The 14236-nt window shown below is 42.7% G+C and overlaps 1 protein-coding gene across 1 annotated transcript in view; it reads left to right on the top strand.

Annotated features, from left to right (window-relative positions):
- Window positions 1–14236, top strand: part of LOC138282981 (glutathione synthetase-like) — a 234175-nt gene that overhangs the window by 183728 nt on the left and 36211 nt on the right. The window contains exon 12 of the mRNA XM_069221069.1: window positions 9370–9559. Coding sequence (XP_069077170.1) covers window positions 9370–9559 — 190 coding nt within the window. The remainder of the gene's footprint in view (window positions 1–9369; window positions 9560–14236) is intronic.

Below are 14236 nucleotides of genomic sequence, written 5' to 3'. Positions count from 1 at the left end.
AGGGCCTGACACTGACATGTCAAAGGCAAGTAACCTGCCCTCACACAAAGGACAGCCACACCCCCTACTAGGACCCTGGCAGACAGGATGGAACTGAAAGGGAACCTTGTGCACTTCTAAGCCACTCTTTGAAGTTTCCACGACATTAAAGGCACATTTGGGTATTTAAGCAGGGTCTCTGACCCTACCAACTCAAACATTTCTGAGGTAGACACTCTACTTCATCAAGACACTTCCTGGAGAAGAAACCCTGAACCAGAACCTGCAACCTGCCAAGAAGAACTGCCTGGCTGCCCAAAGGACTCAACTGACTGTTTTTCTGAGAAGGACTGCTGCCTTGCTGTTGCCCTGCTGCCTTGCTGCTCGCTGGCGCTGCTGAAAAGTGCTCTCCAAGAGCTTGGATAGAGCTTGCCTCCTGTTCCCTCAAGTCTCAGGACCAAAAAGACTTCATTCCTGCAAACGAACTCCTTGTGTGGCAAAAATCGACGCACATCCTGCAAGAAACAACGCAGAGCTTGCATCGCAGTGAGAAAATCACCACACGCCGAACCGGAACAACGCAGCCCGACTTTGCAAGGAGAAGATCGACGCAGCACCAGAGTTGCCATCGGAAACTCGACACACAGTCTACTGGATCGACGCAAAGCCGAGCCGGAACCACACAGCCCAACTTCCTGAGAGGAAACGACGCACCGCCTGGCATGCGGTAGAAATTTCCACGCATCGCCCACCGGATTGACACAGCCCCTGTAATTTCATCCTGCAAGCGCTGGATTTCAACGCATCAGCCTCAGGCGTCCGAAAAACCTCGCAACCCGAAGAGGATCAAAGTCCACGTGCCGGAAATCGACGCAAGGCCTTCCCCGCATGGAAAATAAATGACACATTGTCTGTGTGCGGCCTGAGAAATCGACATACACCTCCCTGTTTTCCACACATCTCCTCCTCTTAGGCCCCTTGTGGAGAATTTGAATGTAAACCAGGTATTTTGTGCTTGCAAGAGACACTTGTTGCTTTTTAAGAGACTAATGACACTTTATATCATTTTTACAGTGATATTTTGACGTATACTTATTGCATCTTGATCGTTTTGACCTGCATCTTATCAGATAAATATCATATATTTTTCTAAACACTGTGTGGTGTATTTTTGTTGTGTTCTACTGTGTTATTGCATGATTTATTGCACAAATACTTTACACATTGCCTTCTAAGTTAATCCTGACTGCTCAGTGCCAAGCTACCAGAGGGTGGGCACAGGATACTTTAGATTGTGTGTGACGTACCCTGACTAGAGAGAGGGTCCTTGCTTGGATAGGGGGTAACCTGACTGCCAACCAAAGACCCCATTTCTAACAGTTGCTTTGTCACAACAGTGTCCATTTTCACTTCTTGCAATTTCAGCCTTCTAATTTTTAGGGGGTGCTTGCCACCTGCGTCAGCTGTGTAGGCAATTGGATTGCGTGAGAGGTGGACAGTATAGTGGTCCTGTTGAAGGACATTATATGTGATATTGAATATGTACACACTGTCTGTGGTGAGTTTACATTTGGTGAATCCCATCTACTAATACATTTTGTTGCATAGGTGTGCCCTAGTCCTGCCCTTGTGTATTTGCTTGGATCACATGATGTAACACATCTGCCTGTTGCTTAGACACCAGAATGTCAATCTACGTATTGCACAGTCTATTCTGAGTGATTCAAATTTGCAAAGGAATGGCTTGTATTTGCGATGGGCACCATCACCCTGTTTAGTAGGTCCCTGTGCAGTGTTACTTATGCAGATGTTAGATTTACAAAATGTGGGACCCTCACCTGTCACTGTAGCTTCAGAAGCAAAGTTTTCAGTGCCCCTACCTAGTGCAACTGCATCAGGTTAGAATGTGATCTCATTGAGCATTTCTGTGCAGGTAAGGGGCTGATGTGTGCTTGGTGTGCCACCTGTTCTTGAAGTTTCCCATCTCTTATGTACTAAGAGCGTACATAGTGCAAGAGCGTCTCAACACTTAAGTTAGATATATCAAGCCAGGGAAGGCCACCTTGTGTGGTCTTCCCTGGCTTGACAAATCCATAGTAATGCAATGCAGCACAAATCAATGCAGTGTGGGTCTGCTCTCAGTAGGTGTTCTATGGATGGAGGTGGTCCCACACATCCACCCATGGATTTTGTCTCATTCCCAGATTCACTATTTCTGATCTGGGAATGTGTCAAAAACCTATGCCTCCCAGGTGAGGCAGAACAACGATAAATATATATATTTCTCCTCGCTACTTCCACATTCTATGTGTGCTGCATTCTGCAGCACACTTAGGAAGAGGAAAATGCCTCTGAGGATGGTTTTTGTGCTTTAAGGTGTTCCTCCCTGCACAAAAACATTCCTGCTTACAATACTTGTGCCTGTGATGGCGCTATGGAGCACATTGTGTGCCAGTGCTGGGAAAAGACAAGAATGTGCTATACAATGTTAAGAATGGTGCATTCCTACCCATTCCCTATTACGTGGCCCAGAAAGGTGATTTGCTGTGCTGTGTGATGTAATGGTAAATATACTCTTAACTTCTTTGTATGTGACCACTGGTCAGGCCATCCTTTCAAATCTCTTCCACAATCCTGTTCATCACTTCACCAGCATTGATTCTCTGTGGATGTGTACCCACATTTATGGGCCTCTGTCACAGTAAGAAAGGCTTTAACGTAAAATTTGATTTTACCCTCAACATATCCTTCAACCAGAATGTCTACTTCATCAGTGTACTTCCTTCTTCTTTGCGTCCACCAGCTTACTTTCCACGTGGCACCTGGCTTGCCAGACTTTCTCTGAGGTGATTGTAGATTCTGTCCTCATCTCATGTTATCTGTCAACCTGCTCATTGCAACACAGGGCTTAATTCCTGGTTTGTAATGACATCAGCGACTGCTGAGTAGTCAGTCTGAATTTGCAAAGTAATCCAATTATTGTATGTGATTTATTTTACTGTGCAATTGTGAACATTTATACAGTTTAGTGATTGATAGTGTTGTGCACGCTAGATACACAAATTTGGATAGCCTAAAATATATATTTGTATAACCAGAACAGAACGGAAAATAGTTAGATTTAGCTGAAATGATTGTACAAGATTCAGAAAGTTTATTTCAATGGTTGTTTGTGTCTTAGGGCTTCATTTAGCTCCTTCCGAGGTGAATACTCCATCATAAAATTATATCCCATCCGCCATATTGCAATCCCATTATATCCTATGGAGATCATAATAGGGTGGATGGTTTATTTGTAACGTTTGGGTCCGTGCATAACATCCACCAGGATCTAAATCAGGCCCTTTGTCAGTGCTTAAATAGTGCTGATGGCTGCACTCATATTTGGGGAGCAGGACTTATATTTCACAATCGAACTTTGACCAAGATCAGGAGGGAGAAAGGCAGAGAAGGGAGAATGCAGGATGAAGTGAAGGGCAGGTAAGCAGTAATAGAGGTAGAAAGCAGGAAAGACAAAGAACTCACAAGAGTAATATCAAGAGAACAGAGGTACAAACTTAGGCACATTTGGCATTCAGAAACTCGGGGATCCGCAACTATATATATTTTATGTTGACAAATTAAGCACTGGCAAAGGTCAAAAACCTAATTAGACGTTTGTGAGGTGAAGAAGCAGTAAGGTTACCACAACATAAATTAAAATAACAGTAACATAGGGAATGCCAAAACAAATAATGTCAAATCTAAATCACAAAATATATAAATCAATTGACAGGGAAATGAACATGAGTGTGTCACCTAATGCCACCAGGTAGACAAAAGTCACTGCCAGGGAGAAAACTGTATTGTCTTTCACATCTTTAAGAAATTTTCAGTATTCAAATTTCCAAATAGTCTCAGCTTTCTGGCTCACAAAGAGCTTATGTTAGGCAGAAATGATTATTCTGGCTCTAGCACTACATTTGATGTTGAGTGCAAATGGTATGCACACACAATGTTAGATTCTATGTTTGCATTCAGACCCTGGTTCGCACAACATCTGCTTAGTGTTACCTGAAGCAAACTGTACCAGAAAAACAGGCCAGAAAGAATTAAAAGTGCAGTTTCAATATGGAAATACTATGGATAAAACCACAACTGAGCATTTCTGTTGGGCTATTTTTGTCTAGGAAAACCTTATGAGTGGACGATGACAACCTAGTAATGTAGGGGTTGATTTTTGCAGGTCAAATCTCTTGTGCAAATTGGGATGTGTATTTGCGTATGGAAAGGTGTTATAGCTTGCTTGTGGGATGCTAATAAGTGTAATAAAATGGAGATGTGGTTTACGCTTTCTAAGCGATACAGCAACATCTAACTTCCTGTTTGGAGTTGGTAAGGCTGCTTGAACATTAGAAAGCGATACTCTAATTGACGTTCTGGTGCGGCATGAAAATTATTTCTTTCTGTCGGCCTCTGCCCTGCTTCCTATCCAACAGCTTGTGCCTCATTCAGCAAACATACCAGCTCAGAGCACTTTGTCTGCACCCCAAACCTCTCTTGTATAACCCCAAAGCCTCACCTATCTTAAAGTTACCAATGCAATACAGTGTGAACTTGATGTAGAAAAAAACAATAAAAATGAGTATTACCTGGGGTGTGGGCATTTGCCCCCAGCAGCTACCTAGTCATGCAGTCCCCTTACTTCCTTTAGGAGGACATTAGGGAACCTTGAAAAAGAGTCTCCAAAAGTGGTGCATTCTACAGCACAGTAAACTGCACCTTCACCTGCCCTCACACACCAAACCGCCCCCAGTACATACCACTCAACACTTGCTCCCTTGTCAAGTATGCAATGGAAATATAGGATCTCCTTGACTCCATCACCCTGACCACCACCTCAGCACGGGACATCAAAACGGCCATCCCCGATGCCTACAAGATTATAAATAAAGACTGCGTCAACCGACCAGGAGGAGGCATGGCCATCGTCCACAAAAACTCACTCCATCTCATGGCCAGCATCAATGTCAAAACCACGTCGCCAAACACCTGCACTTTCAGATTCAAACAACACCACCCTCTGCTGCACCCTCATCTACAGACCCCTGAGTCGCCTGCCTTCAGCGAAGTCCTGACTTACCTCGCCGCTCCCCATGCCCTCACCTCAAGGGGCTACATCTTCTTCGGTGACCTCAACTTTCACCTCGACAACCTCAGCGACATGAACACCTCAACTCTGATGGAGATCCTCACCACCCTCGGGCTGAAACAACTGGTCAACCTCCCCACACACTCAGCAGGGCACACCCTCAACCCTGTCTTCCCTTCCGGAAACTACACCTACTCACACACCTCCGAAGTCCAATGAACCAACCACCACTGTGTCCTTTTCTCCTTCACCAAGACCATCAAACGGTACCACGCCCACCATCCTCCCCCCGCAGAAACTGGACCAAGGTCACGGAAGCCCACCTCACTGACCGACACCATGGCACCAAAACCCTGGTCCACAACCTCCATTAATGGATCATCAACTGCGCCAACACTCTGGGCCCCCTAAGGAAACTCGCTGGCAATCAACATCATAGGAGACCCAGCTGGTTCTCCTGACCTCCAAGAATCCAAGGGTCCCTTCAGAAGACTTGAGAGAAAGTGGAGAAGAAGTAAGACTACGACAGACCACAAAGCCTTCAAAGATGCCATCACAATGCACCACTGGCTCATCAGATCAGCAAGAAAATCAGCCATTCAGGAGCAGCAAGGAACTCTCACCATAGTCAAAGAATTTGCGAAACCCAGAATGGACACCACAGACATCCCCTTTCCAAAGACCTCTGCAACAAATTTGACACCTTTTTCCACTGAAAAATTGATGACATCTATGAAGGATTCGCAAGCAAAGATCTGCCTCCCCTGCCCACCAGCACCACCACGGACTCCAACCCCTGCCAACCCTGAACCACTCTACCCTCCTCACCCCACGAGACACCCTGATGCTCATACGTATCATCCTCTCTAGGGCACCCTCAGACCCAAGCCCCCACCACAGCTTCAACCAAGCTAGTGCCACCATTGAAACCAAACTATACCGTACCATCAACCGCTCCATCGAGACTACCACCTTCCCCGATGATTGGAAACATGCTGAGATAAACCCCCTACTGAAGAAGCCCTCTGCAGAACCAACACAGTTGCAGAACTAGAGCCCAATCTCACTGCTCCCTTTTCCAGCCAAGGTAATCAGAAAAGTGATCAACACACACCTCACTGAGTTCACCAAAACAAACTACATCCCTCCCAATACAGATTCAGGAGCAACCACAGCATGAAAACCCCAGTCCTATCAGCCACGGATGACATCCACGCCCTATTGGACCACAGTAAAATAGCTGTCCTCATCCTCCTCCACCTCTCTGCCACTTTCAACACTGTCTCCCACACCACCTTGTGCACCAGACTACACAATGTTGGCATCCGGGCCAAAGGCCTGGAGTGGATCTGCTCCTTCTTCACCGGTCAAACCCAGAGAGTCAGGCTCCCACCTTTCACTTCAAAAACGACAGAAACCAGCTGCGAAGTATCCCAGGGCTCCTCTTTTAGTCCCTCCTCTTCAATGTCTACCTGAGCCCGGTTGTGAAGATTGTCAGACACCACAGGCTCAACATCTTCTCATAAGCCAATGACACACAGCTATTTCTCTCCCTCACCGACGATCAATCGACAGCCAAAAGCAAATTTCACAACATAATGAAGGCAGCTGCCAAATGGATGCAAGACAGCTGCCTCAAGCTCAACTTGGATAAGACAATGATCCTCATTCTAGCCCCCATCACCTGGGATGAACTGCTCCATCTCCCACAGACGACGCACGCAACCTCTGCATCATTCTCGACTCCTCGCTGTCTGACCCGCCAAGTCAATGCCGTCTCATCCTCATGCTTGCTCACACTCCGTCTACTCTGAAAGATTGTCAAATGGATCCTCACCGACGTGAGAAGATGAGTCACCCATGCACTCGTGATTGCGCGTCGGAACCTTAATAAGTAAACTTACAAAGAGACGCAAACAGGTCAATGAACCTTTGGACCGAGTTGGGAGACTTCCCAGTACAAATTGCCCTCTTCAACATCATCAATCAATAGGTCAATAGACATTAACAATAACAAGTCAATAATCAATAAACAGTCAATATGAGTTTACAATTCGGACACACAATGACCTTTCAGTCATGAATAACCACACCAGTTTAACTGAAGTTAGAAGATTTATTTCCCTATTGTTAACAAACTAATATCAAGTAGGTTAATCTCATTAGCAATAAACACAACACAATCAATACATGAATTACGTATGACCAGAATATAATACGCACCATTAATATAATCAACTTTGCAGAGTTTCATTAGTACATGAGTCACACAAAGCAAGAACTCAGTCATTTGTCTATTTGCGTAAGATCTCCGTGAACACCATAACTAACCACAAATTAGCATTAGCATGTTGGACTTCATGCAAAACAATTTAGTAACACAAATTTAGAAAACATCTGAACTAAGGCCTCTATCAAAATAAGCAGTTGGTACCTAGAAAGGAAAAGCAAACAGACAATCACAATTGCATTGGATCGTTACCGATCCCGCAGAGATCAGCAAACAGCATCAGTCTTAGTCCTCAGGACATCAGTCGATTCACCATCAGCAAAGTTCAGATGGGGCAAAGTCTTTAGCATTGGGGTAAACAAGAGTCTCTTTCAAGACACATAAGATAGCATAGCTAGGGAATGATCACTTCCCTCAGTAGAGGAGAAGTCATCATCAGGCAAGAGCGGGTAGAGGATGGTTTCTAAAAGTTCTCCTAACAAAACAGAAAAAGTCTCAAAGAAAATGGGCAATTGCCAGGGCTGGAATGCTCTGAGAGCAGAGGCTCTCAAAGGAAAAGATTTCGATTTTTCCTTGTGCATGTCCATTAATTCAAAACTGTCCCACTATCCCTCAATTCCCTATTGGATCAAATTTTGTGCATCGTTATCTTCATCTAATTGGTTCACATTCATTCTTCCAGAATCTTCGACGATTCACTGTTCCCATGTTGCGGATAGGTCCATTTCATTGACGCTTCCAACTGTTCGAATGTCAGGTGACAATTTGCTACACACAAGTTCCAGTCAAAGTTCCCATTGTTTCCCCTAGCATAGTAACCGTGTCCTTGTTGCAAATTACACTGTTGCAGTTAGCAAGAACATCGTCTTCATGCAAGATGGTTCTCATGAGAAAGAATTCTACTGCAGATACAACATAGCTTCTGGAAAAGTACAACTTTGTGTCCTTCAGGAAAACAGCATTATACCAGTTAGAAATACAATTCAAAATGAGGCCAGGCCACTAGGCCACAACCCTCACTAAAGTTAGGCCTATGTTAATATAAAGCAAACTCTTAACAAGAAACCTTAATTATGCCATACTAGTACAAAATTAAACCCATATTGCATAACATTTCAACATTAATAAGCATTTTCATTATTCTTCGTATACAGTGGTGACCACTCCCCATGGGCACATTTCAGATGTGTGCATTATTTCATCTACATTAAACACATTTTCTATGCAGTTTCGGCACACAATATGTAAACAATTTGCATTAATATTTCTTGTTAAAATACACGCATCACCACTCGTCAGCAGTAATCTCGACTATGGCAATGTACACTATGCAGGCTTCAGCAAGAAACTCCAAGCAAGACTCCAGAAAATAGAGAAAGTCGCTGTCAGACTCATCCTGGACATTCCCCGCCACAGCCACCTCTTTTCCCACCTGAGAGACCTACACTGGCTCCCCATCAACAAACCCATCACTTTTAAACTCCTGACACACGCTTACAAGGCAATTCACAATATTGGACCTGCCTACCTCAACCACAGCCTCTCCTTCTACGCACTTCCTAGGCAACTCCACTCTACTCAACTGGAGGAAGATCCTTCTCCTACCCCACTGTGCAGACCTGGAACACACTGCCGCTTCACCTCAAGCAGCCCCTTTGCTGACTCAGTTCAGGAAGGACCTCAAGACCTGGTTCTTCAACTGACTCGTCTCCCTGCATCAGTGCCTTGAGACCACCCCTGAGTGAGAAGTTGCGCTTTACAAATATTTGATTGATTGACTGGCAAAAAAAACATTTGGTTATGAAGTGGATAATTAGACCCAGGTTCCAGTTTACATCGACATTGTTTCGGGTTCAAGCAAGACAGTGGCTTCTCCTGGGTGTAAAGCCACAGTTTAAGATAAAATACATCAGATTAAGATAAAATACATCAGTAATGAACAGTGAGTGATAATTTAAGAAAGTTGACTTTTAAAATGTTACTGCATACAATATTAGGGTCTTATTTTATTGTTTTTGCTTTGTTCAAGGAAACAATATATATGGGGATGGAATCAAGCAAGTTTTGGAAAACAATAAGGAACCTGCTGAGTGGAGGTCCTGCACATTAATGGACAAACTTAAACCATATCCTATAAGGAACTACCTGCTGAAGGCTGGAGGTGACTTAAAGATAAAGGAGTGCATCACTGAGCCAGGAATTTATGGAGTCTATGTCAGGTAAGAAGCATGTTGTTGCCTGTATGGTTTCTAGATGTTTGCCTTGCACTGAATTCCACAATCTGCGTCCATTTCAAAAAGTCTAAAAGACCAGTGAACTACCCTGTGTCTTTTTTAGGACTGGCCTAGGCACATCATTAGTTACTTGCCAGCCTCATATAATAACCAAATGCTTAAATAAAAAATACATATATACAAAGAGTGGCTTGGGGTCAGCCTTCTTCATCAGTTGGTCTATTCAGCTGTCATTCACATTTTGTTTCTGCCTACCAAAGCACACATGAAGGGTTAGTGGGTTAACTCACTTCAGTGATTGGTGAGTGACGAAATTTGACAAGATCACATGTGTTGCAAATCTGTCTAAAAACAAGTGCAATTCAGTACCATAGCTGATGTCCAAAACTTTATTTTGTCAATGCTTTTTTCATTGCATTCTTTTTTCTTTTTTATTGTTTGCCTTCTTTGTGCATTTAAGCTACGTCTTTAGTAGTTCAATGCCAATGGTGCTTTTTCTTTGGTTTAATCAGAATCATATTTTCATGTGTTGTGAACTAAAACTAAAAATGAGTTCTGTATCTATTCTAAGAACACCTGTCTGCTCTGAAACATCTGTAGTTTTCTATTTAAGTTACATGCAATTCTTATTTTGTATTCTAAATTACAATTGTTATTCAAACATTTGGCTATCATGTTTAAGCGGTGTCATGCTTTTATTTTTATTCTTGTTTTTTTAATGTCAAGTCTAAAAACAGCTTTATCTCTCTTGTCATCTCTCAGTTTAGAAATCTGAAGGCATTTCTATTTAGAGTATAATACGGTCAAGAATGTTTTTGAAAGACTCATTATGATAAACCAGCTTTGATATAATTATTTATCCTATAGAAAATAAACACAAATAATTGAAATAGAAAAATTGTTGCCTCTGACTCCAGGGGGACACCAGGTAACCACTTAAAGTACTGCAGGTTTGTGAAATGCTTCATGCGTGGATGAGCATAACTCAGCCATGAGCTGGCTATATTATAAGTAAATGCAATTTACTGGCACACATGTGTAGTGCCAGTTAAAGAAACAGTTTGCTAAGTGTAAGACCAAGGCACTTGAATTAGCCAATTAGCCAGTATGTATATATATATATATATATGTATATATATATATATATATATATATATATATATATATATATATATACACAAGTGTGCAATCAGAAGCACTCCCTAGTAATCATGACCTTTATTGAAAGTTACAATTTTGACTCTTCATCATAAACCATCATTGGCATATTTATTTATCCCACAGAAAACAAGCAAAAATCATAGGAGTGGCAAAAATTCACATGCATATGTATATGTTGAAACCCCCCCGAAACTTTGTGAATCACATTTAAAGCAGTTGCATCTTACTCAAGAGGGACTAATGACTTAAAGTACTGCCACTATGAGAAGTAGTTGAATCAAGTAGTTGAATCTGACTCAAGAGGGAAACCTAGTAACCTCCTAAGATATTGCAGCTTTGTGAAAGATTTTTTTAGGCCTTTGCATCGGACTAAAAAGGAGCATCAGTAACAATGTGACTTAAAGCAGCTATGGGAAATGCCAGACATATTTACAGTGTCAGTGCTTGTTGTATTTGTGGCACAATCGTGCAAATGCCAATCCTACTGGCTTTGCCAAAGCTAGTTTTAGTTTCTTTTTGTTTCTTTTAAGGCGCACACTCTACATTGGTATCCCATCATTGCATTATACTGTATTATGGGCATTTTCCATCTGTTGCAAATAGATCTAAGTGCTTACATGTTAAAAGATGAAACAGGCTCTGCAGTCTCTCATAGAGAACCCAGTGTTAAATTGAAGACTTCACACTGTGATAATTGCCTTTACAAGACAAGTGTAGCTTTATTGTAAACAACCCTGGCCCGGTTGTCTCCTACTCCAACCACCTTCCGTCCAATCCCCACATTCCAGAATCCCCACTGTTGCCGGGAGACAGCCAGAACCCAGATTATACACTACCTTCATAATACAACACATCCCCAATCCTATAATAAATAAATATGTCAACTCTTACTAACAAAACCAAAACCTAATGCTAAAATATTTTCTTTGTACATATTATTCAGATTATATACACATACTAACTGCACACAAAATCTTTAAGTAACCTCGACGGCTCCTTCACTCTAGCACTGGATCTTCTGTACACATTTTTCTCCCTCTCTGAACGTATTTCATCCTCCTTGTCACCTGACCGCACCCCATTCCTTTCCATTCCCTTGAATTTATCCCATTCATTCGCACTTTTTTTTTCTTTAGCCACTCATTTATTTCCACCTCCGAACACCTCACTATCCTCCTTGCATTCCACCAGTTACCATCTGACAACCTGACACAATTTCCTATTACGCCTAACAAACTCTTCGGCTCCGACAACTTGGATTCCCCTTTTCTTGCCACATTACCAACCATCACTCTCACCCATTCGCCCTTCTCATACACCTTTGGTTTCCTTATAATCTTACTGTTGTGTCTTGCTATATATTACTGCTGATACGTCTTTACCCTTTCTCTGACCGGCTCATGATTAACCACTTTTTCTTTATGTCTTCCCATCCATGCCGGCACAGCTATAGTGCATGGCCTCCTACCCTTCAATAGTTAAAATGGAGACTCGCCTGTCACACTATGTGGTGTTGTCCTGTAATTCCACAACATGTCCCTATTTTGAGACCTCCAAGAGACGTTGTTGTATATTCTCTCCCAACACTCGATTAAATCTCTTGATCATGCCATTTCCTCTAGGATGGTAAACTGGAATCATTCTATGTTTAATTCCCCATTTCTTGAGGAAACTCAGAAATTCACTCGAAGTGAATTGTGGTCCATTGTCACTGACCATTCCTCCCGGACATCCTTCCCTTCTAAATATTTCCTCCCAAAATGTAATAACATTACTAGTCTTCACCTCCCTCACAAATGCCACCTCAGGCCACTTTGAATATTAGTCCATCATGACTATGGCAAACCTCTCCTGACATCCCAAATACACAAATGGCCCACATATGTCAATAGCAACCCTTTCCCATGCTCTCTCCGGTATTTCTTGTGAACTAATCGTCATTTCTGATAACACATGTGACTTGTCACTACACGTGCACGCAATGCAATTCCTCACATATCTTTCAACATATTTGTCCATACCTGGCCACCAGAAATCCGCACGAACCTTTATTTTCATTGCAGACATGCCCCCATGCCCTTCATGCATCAACTTTAACACTCTCTCTCTCAATCTTTCTGGTACCATCAATCTGTCTCCTCTTCTCAGCACTCCATCCATAACGGACAACTCTTCCCATACCTGCTTAAACTCACTAATATCAGCATCCATATGTTTTTTCTCCATTTTTCCCATTATCGGTAATATCTTTATAATCTTACTTAGCAACACATCCTCCCAAACAGCAGTTACCCATTCCTCCTGATCTATGGCTGTCCAGGTTTCTGAGATGTCTGCCACCACCCATTCATCCTCAACAAGTTCTTCATCATCATCCACAGGTAGTCTTGACATGCAATCTGCGTTAATGTTCTTTATACCTGGTACATATTTCATTTTAAATGTATATTCCTGCAGTCTATACATCCACTTTGCTACTCTTGGAGTTGCTTTGCTGGCCCCCTTAGTAGTGAACATGTCTATCAAAGGCTTGTGATCTGTCCTCAATTCAAATTCCTTGCCCCACACATATGTACAAAAATGGTGTACACTCCACCAGCATGCCAATGCCTCCTTTTCTACTGTCGAATATGTTGGCTCCGCTCCCTTCAGCGTTCGCGGCGCAAATGCCACCACTCTTTCTCTTCCATCATGTTTTTGCAACAATGCCACTCCCAATCCGTAATTGCTAGCATCTGCTACAATTATCGTCTCATCAGCTGGATCATATGGTTTAAGTGTGATGGCTTTAGCAATAGCTTCCTTAATCACATCAAATGCCTCCTGACACTCCTTGGACTATTTAAAATGGCATCCCTTCTTCATCAAGATCCTCAACACGAGTACTTTTTCTGAAAAATGTTCTACAAACTTTGTGTAATACTCAGCTAAGCCCAAGAATGATCTCAACTGCTGTTTGTTTTGTGGCGCAGGAGCTTTTACTATAGCATCTATTAATTTCTGCTTAGGCTTTACACCGTGATGATTCAACGTATGTCCAAGATACTCCACTTCCTCCACGCCGAACCTGCACTTATTTCTGCTAATAGTAAGACCGGCTTCCTGCAAATTCTTTAATACCTCTGCCAGTATTTCATCATGTGCTTGCTCACTCTCTCCCCATACCAGCACATCATCCTGAAATACCAACGTGTTCCGCACTTTATTTAGTATTCCTTGCATAACCCTTTGGAATACTGCCAAGGCAGATGCCAAGCCGAAAGGCATCCTCATAAATTGAAATGCTCCCTCTGTTGTGATGAAAGACGTCAAATGCCGTGATTCTTCCGTCAGACACACCTGGTGATACGCACCCGATAAATCTAGCGTCGTGAAATACTTCCCTCCTCTCACACTGGCCAACATCTCATGTATTCTTGGCAATGGAAACTGATCAACTAAAATATTGTCATTCAGATCCCTCAAGTCCATGCACATGCGGATCCTACCATCCGGTTTCCT

Source organism: Pleurodeles waltl, chromosome 2_2 (genome assembly GCF_031143425.1).
Source record: "Pleurodeles waltl isolate 20211129_DDA chromosome 2_2, aPleWal1.hap1.20221129, whole genome shotgun sequence".
Lineage (NCBI taxonomy): Eukaryota > Metazoa > Chordata > Amphibia > Caudata > Salamandridae > Pleurodeles > Pleurodeles waltl.
Note: the sequence above shows the minus strand (reverse complement) of the source record. Positions and strands in the feature narration are given on the sequence as shown.